Source organism: Podarcis cretensis (assembly GCF_951804945.1).
Source record: "Podarcis cretensis genome assembly, chromosome: 3".
Lineage (NCBI taxonomy): Eukaryota > Metazoa > Chordata > Lepidosauria > Squamata > Lacertidae > Podarcis > Podarcis cretensis.
The window spans coordinates 13,107,529-13,116,557 of NC_137172.1; the positions used below are offsets into that span (position 1 = coordinate 13,107,529).

A 9,029-nucleotide genomic window follows, 5' to 3' on the forward strand; every position below is an offset into this window, starting at 1 on the left:
GGGGGACTTGCTGGTTCCTAGCTCAGCCTCTTTCTTTCAATGAGGTGGTAAAAACAACAACAACCAAGCTATTTTCTTGGTTTTACCTCTTCTGACTGCTGGTGAGGCCTCACAGGACTGAACTCCCAACAAATCATCCACACACAGAGAAAACTTCTAGCCTATTTGCCTCCCTAATACCCAGGGATACACCAGGGTATGGTGGAATGTTCTATTGTGAGTCCCCTTTCTGTAAACTGAAACGGTACTGTCCAGACACCCATTTTACCTCCGCCCTCTGTCGTTTCTGAGAACTAGGCCAGTTGCCTTCGATGGGGGAGATCTGTGCCAATACATACATTTGCCGACCAAGTTTGTCCCCCACCCGTTTGTAGTCTGCATTTGCAAGCCTACATTACAAAAGATCTTAGCTGTACACCGAAATAAATAACCAGAACATGCATGTACATTGGTCCGCAGGGACGCACAAGTACCCAGTATCCAAGGTTACCATTGATTTGGGATAATGCTTCTGATTAATTTGGCATAGTGCAGAAGAGTCCTCTAAAAAGCAGGATGTTTTCATGTTTTTTTTATCTCATGAAAGCCTCTCTACCACTGTCCCTGTTCTAATAACTAGGACCGGGTGATCTATTGACATATCGTCCAAAACTGGTCCATATCGTGATACTGGTTTCGTAATTTTTGACCTGGCAATATATTGCGAAACAGTGTGTGTGCCTGTGCTATGCAAAAATCACAATGTGAGGAAAACCCATGAAGCCAGCTAGTGCCTCTACAGAATATACCATATTTTTCACTCTATAACACGCACCAGACCATAACACGCACATAGTTTTTAGAGGAGGAAAACAAGAAAAAAAATATTCTAAACGAAACAGTGGATGTATGATTTTTGTGGTTCATGCTGTGGCCACAGACATGTGATCTGACAGTGAGTTTGGAGTAGCCCAATGCAAAAATCCTGAGGATCCATGTGGATCCATGCTTTGTAACCACGTTTTTGCACCACTGCGACCCCAGGCAACAGTGGGTGCGTGATTTTGTTGGTGCAAGATGTAGCCATGGACATGCTATGTGATCTGATGGTGAATTTGGGGTGACCCAGTGCAAAAATCCTGAGGATCCATGTGGATCTGTGCTTTGTAACCACGTTTTAAGTGGGGAGGGAAGGAAAAGCACTCAAGGGACAAGGAGCATGCGTGGGGTGTGTGGAGAAGAGTGTAAGCTCTCCCGCTTTGCTCCTTTAAAGCAAGCAGGCTCTCTGTCCCTCTCTCCTCCCCACTCAGCGGCTCTTCTCCCGCTTTGCTGTTTCAAAGCGAGCCACGGAGGAGGGAAGGAAGGGGAACCATGGATCCTCTGCTCACGACTGCAGCAGATCCCCCCCCCCCCCCCGCCACCCGTAGGCATTCCCTCCATAACACGCACAGACATTTCCCCTTACTTTCTAGGAGGAAAAAAGTGAGTGTTATGGTGCAAAAAATACGGTAGCTCCATCCCTATTTCAGACATTGTGGTGTATCACGATGTTTAGCTGGTGATATATTGCGATGTTGAAAACCAGATACTGCCCAGCCCTACTGATAATTGTCATAGGAAAATCTTCCAGGCTCACTTGGATTGCCAGACAAAGACACCAGCCAAGACTATAGGAGCAAAACAGCAGCCTGTAGGCCTGATCTTTATTGTTGCAACAAGGCTTCCAGCCACCACACGGAAGAAGCAGGAAGAAACCCAGAACAAAGGGTGGCTCCTTTTTTTATATAAGTTTCCCTTTTTACTCACAACACCCTTAGTGAAGCATCATACATACATCACAAGTATGTCATAATCTGGGATGGGTCCTCTGACAGAAACCTGATCTTCAGGTTTGCCCCCATCCCTCCTGAAACATACTTGGAGTTGACTGTTGATTTCATGCTTTTTATTTCAGTAAACACTGAGTGAGTGCTTTCCTCCAAAACCTCTGGCTATATATACATTATTTACACAATGGGTCCCTTGTGATTGGCTGATTCAACTCCCCTCCTGGAGCCTGATTGGACTGTTCCTGCAGGTCAATCAGGTTGCTGATTCACTTCCTCCGGGAGCCAGATTGGGCGGCTCCTGCAGACCAATCAGGTTGCTGCCTTCTATGATCCTACCTGCCTATTGTTCTAGGATCCAAGCTTAGTACATAACGCCTCCCTTGACTTCCACTTCACACCCATTAAGTTGAGTATGTACACGTTACTGTTCTCCCGGTCAAGTTATGATACGATACGATACAATACAATACGATATCTTTATTGTCATTGTCCCATACAGAACAATGAAATTGAAAAATCTACACAAGACATTCAAAAACTCCTAAAAACTCTGAAACCCCATTTTAAAATACAATATAGATACTCCTTATGCTGTGTTTAGAACCAGAATTGCATTTGGGTAGAAACTGTTTCTTAGGTGGCTAGTCCTGGTCTTTATAACCCTATACATTCTTCCAGAAGACAGAAGCTGAAAGAGATCATTTCTGGGGTGCGTACTATCCTGCGCTATCTCTGCAGCTTTCTTATGGCACCTGACAGCATAGATTTGATCTAAGGTGGGAAGAGTGCACCCAAGTTACGGTAAGCACACCCCTTTGTCTTGACCAAGCTCCTAATAAACTGAGGTTGGGTTTTCTATTGTTTCTGGAATGGCTACCTGTCTGGCACTCAGGGGCCAGGATGCCAGCGATTATCACCTTGGCAAGGAGACTGCTGAGTACCTGGTCTCGGGGTTCAGGGATTATGGCTGCCCCTGCCCTGCTTGGTAGCCATTTCCTTCCCAAGCAGAACAAAGTTGGAATGGCGCAAATCCTATACAGGAGCAATTTTATATGGCTTTCTAAATTTTCCCCCATTTGCAGGAGTGATTGTGTTGGTTTTGGTAGTCGGTGTGTGTGTCTGTATGATGTCCACAGGATAGGCAAACCCCCCCCCCCCCAAGAAAAAACCTTTCCATAAATTCCGGTAACATAACCAAATGTTTAAACACTTGGCTCCCATTTGACAGTATTTGGTCAAGTCTTTTTCTTAGCAACAGCCCAAAGCCAACATCTCAGCGTGCACCAGTCCAGAAATGTTTGCGTTCCTCATACATTCACCCTCAATTTCCCACACTCCTCCTCTGCTTCCTAGCACAGCCCATTTTCCTCTGTCAAAGCCATCGGCTCGTTTGTCGTTTTCAGAACAGCGGTCAGCTGGCTCCAGAAGAGCTTTTGTTTGTGTTCCTCTGGGCTCCATTTGAAGTAGGTTTTCCTTCTCAGCAGCTTCCGGAGCTTGCTGAATTTCTGCGGGATGCTGTTGGGCGGCAGGTCTTCCAGTACAACCATAATGAGAGAGTCCTCGTTTTCGCTAAGGACCCGATGTTCGGCAAAGAACAGCTCATACTGGCACCAGCAACTGTTGACAAAGCTGGGCGACAGCACAAAGAGAACTTTGTGTCTGTTCTCAATGCAGTGGAAAATGTTCCTAACAACCAGGTGCCCTGGCGTGAAGTCTCTCTTGTGGTAGCATACTCGAAACTTGAGGGCTTCCAGTTTTTCCAGCAGGGTCTCTTTAGCCCACAGCACATCGTTTTCGCTGTATGAGATAAATGCATCATATGCTTTGTGTTCTGGTCTTTTGTATTGTTTCCTTTTCGCCATGCACCAGTACCATCCCATCTTAATGTACCAGATGCCGTCAAAACGCCAGCAAAGGCCTGTTAAGAGGGACATTGTCAAGATGGCCGCACAAGCCGTAATTGCCATTTGAAGTCCCAGAGAACAATGCAGCATCGTTAGGTTGCTGCTTTCAACCGAAAGGCCCCGTTTCTTGAGGGGAAAGCTGCACAAAAGCTCCTCTTGGCCATTTATCTGCAGCTGCTGGCTCGCAAGGTACGTGTTCGCAAACCAATACAAGTCACAGTTGCAGAAGAAATGTTTCCCTTGAAGGGTTAAGACGTTCAGGTTTGTCAACCGGCCAAAGGTCTCTTCCATAATAATGGTGATGGCATTGTTGCTTATGTCCAACTCGAGCAAAGATTTGGGGAGAGACCCCGGCTGCAAAAAAGAGATCTTGTTTCCTGACAGATTCAGATATTTGAGTTCCGGCAGAAATACTCCCGTGCGGTCCTGCAGTTCTGTAATTAAATTGTGGCTTGCGTCGAGGCTGGTGAGGTGGTGAGAATGGTTTAGATTCAGATGTGTTATGAGGTTTCTAGAAACATTAAGGAATTCCAGCTCTTGTGGAGCCCTGCATAAATGGAACACGGGTATTTGATTTTTACTGATATCCAGTTCTTTTAAGGAATGTGGAAGATACGCAGTTGGAAGATCCTTTATTTTATTGCTTGGAATCTTAAGCACTGTCAAATTAGGGAAGATGTTAAGATTAGCTATCTCTTGAATGTTAAAGGTAAAGGTAAAGGTACCCCTGCCCGTACGGGCCAGTCTTGACAGACTCTGGGGTTGTGCGCCCATCTCACTTAAGAGGCCAGGGGCCAGCGCTGTCCGGAGACACTTCCGGGTCACGTGGCCAGCGTGACATCGCTGCTCTGGCGAGCCAGAGCCGCACACGGAAACGCCGTTTACCTTCCCGCTGGTAAGCGGTCCCTATTTATCTACTTGCACCCGGAGGTGCTTTCGAACTGTTAGGTTGGCAGGCGCTGGGACCAAGCAGCGGGAGCGCACCCTGCCGCAGGGATTCGAACCGCCGACCTTTCGATTGGCAAGTCCTAGGCGCTGAGGCTTTAACCCACAGCGCCACCTGCGTCCCCTCTTGAATGTTACTGTTGCTTAAATCTAGGTTCTGCAATGAAGTTGGCGGCTGGGGAAAACCATGCATGGGGTTGTTGCTCAGGTCTAGAAGGAGAAGCTTTTTCATGGTGTTTGCAAACCATTCTGGAAGTTCTACGATGGAGCAGTTTGACATTACGAGACGCCTCCCTTCCACGGGGAGGCCTTCGATGGGGCTGCGTTGTGGAAAATTGACAATCGTCATGCTTTCCATTCTGGTTTCTGGTATAGACTTGAAGAGAGATGTCAGCGTTTCAGGATCGTATATAAAATGGTTTCCTTGAACATCCATCTCTTCTATATGAAAGTAAGTTCTGGCAAACTCACGTGGTATTTGGTTAATGCGTGTGAAGGACAAATCAAGGCCTTTGAGACTTGAAGGGAGGCAGATGCTTTTCAAAGTGGTAAGAGGGTTGTGGCTGAGATTTAAGAACAACAGCTCGCTGTGCTTTAAGTCACACCTGTTGGGTACAAGCACACCTGATACAGTTATGCTGTTGTAACTCACGTCGATGGACTGAACATTCTTCATTTTCAGGAGCAGTGAAAGCAGGGTCCCTAAATCCATTTGCAGATTGTTGTGACTGGCATCCAGTTCTACAACCTTTCCCAACGTTGTGTTGCAATGCCTAGGATCCATTTCCCTCCTCAGATCTTCCTCAGACAGGTTTCTGTCAGATAGATCAAACATGCCACCCACTGGATTGCCACAACCTGCAGACATCCTCAGCGCAGGAGGTGGAAATACTGTTCCAGATTCATCTTGTCTTTCATAACCCAGAACAGTCCTTTTTAGTATCGAATGGACATTTAGAAGACGACTAGGTCCTTTGTGCTTCTCTGCTGGAAAAGGAGACTCCACGGTGCCCCATAAGGATGGGTCAGTTTGTGGAGAAGTCACCATTTCATTCATTTGTGAGAACTTAGGGAGTGGCACTTCTTGTGGTGGGCTGTTAAGTAAAACTTTGAAACTCTGATTGCTTTGAGGAACTAAACCTTGAATACTGGGGCCTTCTGCTTTCCTTCCTGCAATTTTTTTCAGAAAGCTGTGTGAGAAGTTATGGCTTCTTGTTGGAGTCTGTAATTCAGAGTGAAATGCAGAGTAATTATCGGAGGGTTTGGAGACATAGACCTTGTCTGGAAGCTGAAATCCACCTTCTCCATCACAGAAAAGAATAGAAATACAGAAATACAGTATTCTGGTAATGATTCCCATCCTGGAGAAGAGGAAACAACAATCAGTGTTATGATCTAATATTTTATTTCATTAAAAGTTTGATTGTTCTTTATTCTGTGCAAAGTATAGTTTTAGATACATTTGCACAATTCCTCACATTGGGAATAACATTTAATTATGGAAAATTAAACTAAAAATTCTCGGGACGCAGGTGGCGCTGTGGGTTAAAGCCTCAGCGCCTAGGGCTTGCCGATCGAAAGGTCGGCGGTTCGAATCCCTGCGGCGGGGTGCGCTCCCGCTGCTTGGTCCCAGCGCCTGCCAACCTAGCAGTTCGAAAGCACCTCCGGGTGCAAGTAGATAAATAGAGACCGCTTACCAGCGGGAAGGTAAACGGCGTTTCCGTGTGCGGCTCTGGCTCGCCAGAGCAGCGATGTCACACTGGCCACGTGACCCGGAAAGTGTCTCCAGACAGCGCTGGCCCCTGGCCTCTTAAGTGAGATGGGCGCACAACCCCAGAGTCTGTCAAGACTGGCCCGTACGGGCAGGGGTACCTTTACCTTTACCTTTTAAACTAAAAATTATAAGGGGGTAAATGTGATAGAAATAATAGTATTTTTATCCTGTTTAGCCCCTCCACTCAAAGCAGTTAGTAATGTACAACAAATGTAAAAGAATTGGGCCACACCTTGTTTGCATACCCTTGAACATTTATTGAATGAAAATAGGGATGTTCTGTTCAGCTATAATTAATTAATTATGATTATACCCCACCCATCTGATAAGAGTTGCCCCAACCACTCTGAGCAACTTCCAACATATGTAAGAACATAAGAAAACAATAAAAAAAAATTAAAACATCCCTACACAGGGCTGCCTTCTGATGTCTTCTAAAGGTTGTAAAGTTTATTATCTCCTTGGTTTGGGTGTCGGATAACTCCATACCCACCAACATTTATCCGATGATAATAGGGACGTCCTAAGGAAATCTTAACGGGACGCGGGTGGCGCTGTGGGTTAAACCACAGAGCCTAGGACTTGCCGATCAGAAGGTCGGTGTTTCAAATCCCCGTGAGGTGGTGAGCTCCCGTTGCTCGGTCCCTGCTCCTGCCAACCTAGCAGTTCCAAAGCACGTCAAAGTGCAAGTAGATAAATAGGTACCACTCCGGCGGGAAGGTAAACGGCGTTTCCGTGCGTTACCTTTTCCTTTAGGCCCCCGAATGTATTTCTGGTTTGCCAGAAGCGGCTTAGTCATGCTGGCCACATGACCCAGAAGCTGTACGCCGGCTCCCTCAGCCAATAAAGCGAGATGAGCGCCGCAACCCCAGAGTCAGTCACGACTGGACCTAATGGTCAGGAGTCCCTTTACCTTTACCTAAGGAAATCTTTTTGGGGATCATTCTGGGATGAAATCAGAAACTGGGATGGCTTCTGTCAATCTGGGACTGCCCCTGGAAAACAGGGACACAGAGGGTCTGTGTTTGCTTCCCACGGCAGCCCACCAGATGTCTCTGGGAACCCTATAAACAAGCTGTGAGGCAAAGAGCTCTCCGGTCCTGCTTTTCACTGGCAGAACAAAGGTAAAGAATCTAAGCCCACATTTTTACTTGTGGGATACTGTCACTCAGTGCTCCCCCCTGGAGGGGGTACTCAAGAGCACAGTAAAAAAGGTAAAGGTACCCCTGCCCGTATGGGTCAGTCTTGACAGACTCTAGGGTTGTGCGCTCATCTCACTCTAGAGGCCGGGAGCCAGCGCTGTCCGAAGACACTTCCGGGTCACGTGGCCAGCATGATAAGCTGCATCTGGCGAGCCAGCGCAGCACACGGAACGCCGTTTACCTTCCCGCTGGCAAGCGGTCCCTATTTATCTACTTGCACCCGGGGTGCTTTCGAACTGCTAGGTTGGCAGGCGCTGGGACCAAGCAGCGGGAGCGCACCCCGCCGTGGGGATTCGAACCGCCGACCATGCGATCGGCAAGTCCTAGGCGCTGAGGTTTTACCCACAGCGCCACCCGCGTCCCCAAGAGCACAGTACTGGCACCTTTTTTGTGGTTGTTAAAAAGAGTGGCACTTACTATAACAACTTCATGGTGAGTACTGGCACCTATTAGCACTGCTGCCATGGGAAAAGGCTGTTTTTAAGGTCAGCCGATGTAGAATCAGTGGATTTTCTAAAATCTATATATAGCCTGTTGAATTTGACTTGCTGGACACTCCTAACACATTACCAGATTGCAGCTCTCCATATCTTCCCCTGACACGTTGGTAGCTGCTGCAAATGTCATATGACACGTGAAGAAATTTGCAATCCACTAGGCTCCAAAATGTGGGACATGGGTGGCGTTGTGGGTTAAACCACAGAGCCTAGGACTTGCCAATCAGAAGGGTGGCAGTTCGAATCCGCGCGATGGGGTGAGCTCCCATTGCTCAGTCCCTGCTCCTGCCAACCTAGCAGTTTGAAAGCACATCAAAGTGCAAGTAGATAAATAGGTACCGCTCCGGCGGGAAGGTAAACGGCGTTTCTGTGCGCTGCTTTGGTTCGCCAGAAGTGGCTTAGTCATGCTGGACACATGACCCAGAAGCTGTATGCTGGCTCCCTCGGCCAATAAAGCGAGAGGAGCGACACAACCCCAGAGTCGGCCATGACTGGACCTAATGGTCAGGGGTCCCTTTATCTTTACCTTTAGGCCCCAAAATGTATTTATGCCATTGTGTTTCTATCCCAACTGTTTCTCCAAGGAGCTCAAAGTGCCATGTATGTTCCTCCTCTGTCCTCATTTCCTTCCCACAACAGCTGTGAGTTAGGTTAGGCCTAGAGGCAGTGACTGGCCGAAGTTCACCCAGTGAGCTCCATAGTCAAGTGAGGATTTCAACCCTGGTCTCCCAGGTCCTATCCTGACACCCTCACCAGTTGATGGAGGCAGGGTCTGTCTCTACAGTCAATATTAAGGGTGAAGCAGCTGCTGCTGAAGCCTTCTTTGGTATCCACAAGGGCCAGGATGGAGAGCTTGTGGTCCTTTGTTTGGCTCCAACTCCTCTCATCCCATTGGCCAG

At 47.5% G+C, this 9,029-nt stretch overlaps 1 protein-coding gene across 1 annotated transcript; it reads right to left on the reverse strand.

Moving 5' to 3' along the window:
- Positions 1 to 2,605: 2,605 nt before the first annotated feature.
- Positions 2,606 to 4,486, reverse strand: LOC307213416 (toll-like receptor 2 type-1; the record flags this gene model as incomplete). The annotated part of the gene is made up of 1 exon (XM_079971283.1): positions 2,606 to 4,486. The coding sequence occupies one exon, from the start codon at positions 4,484 to 4,486 to the stop codon at positions 3,158 to 3,160; it is 1,329 nt and encodes a 442-aa protein (XP_079827409.1). The 3' UTR covers positions 2,606 to 3,157.
- Positions 4,487 to 9,029: the final 4,543 nt, after the last annotated feature.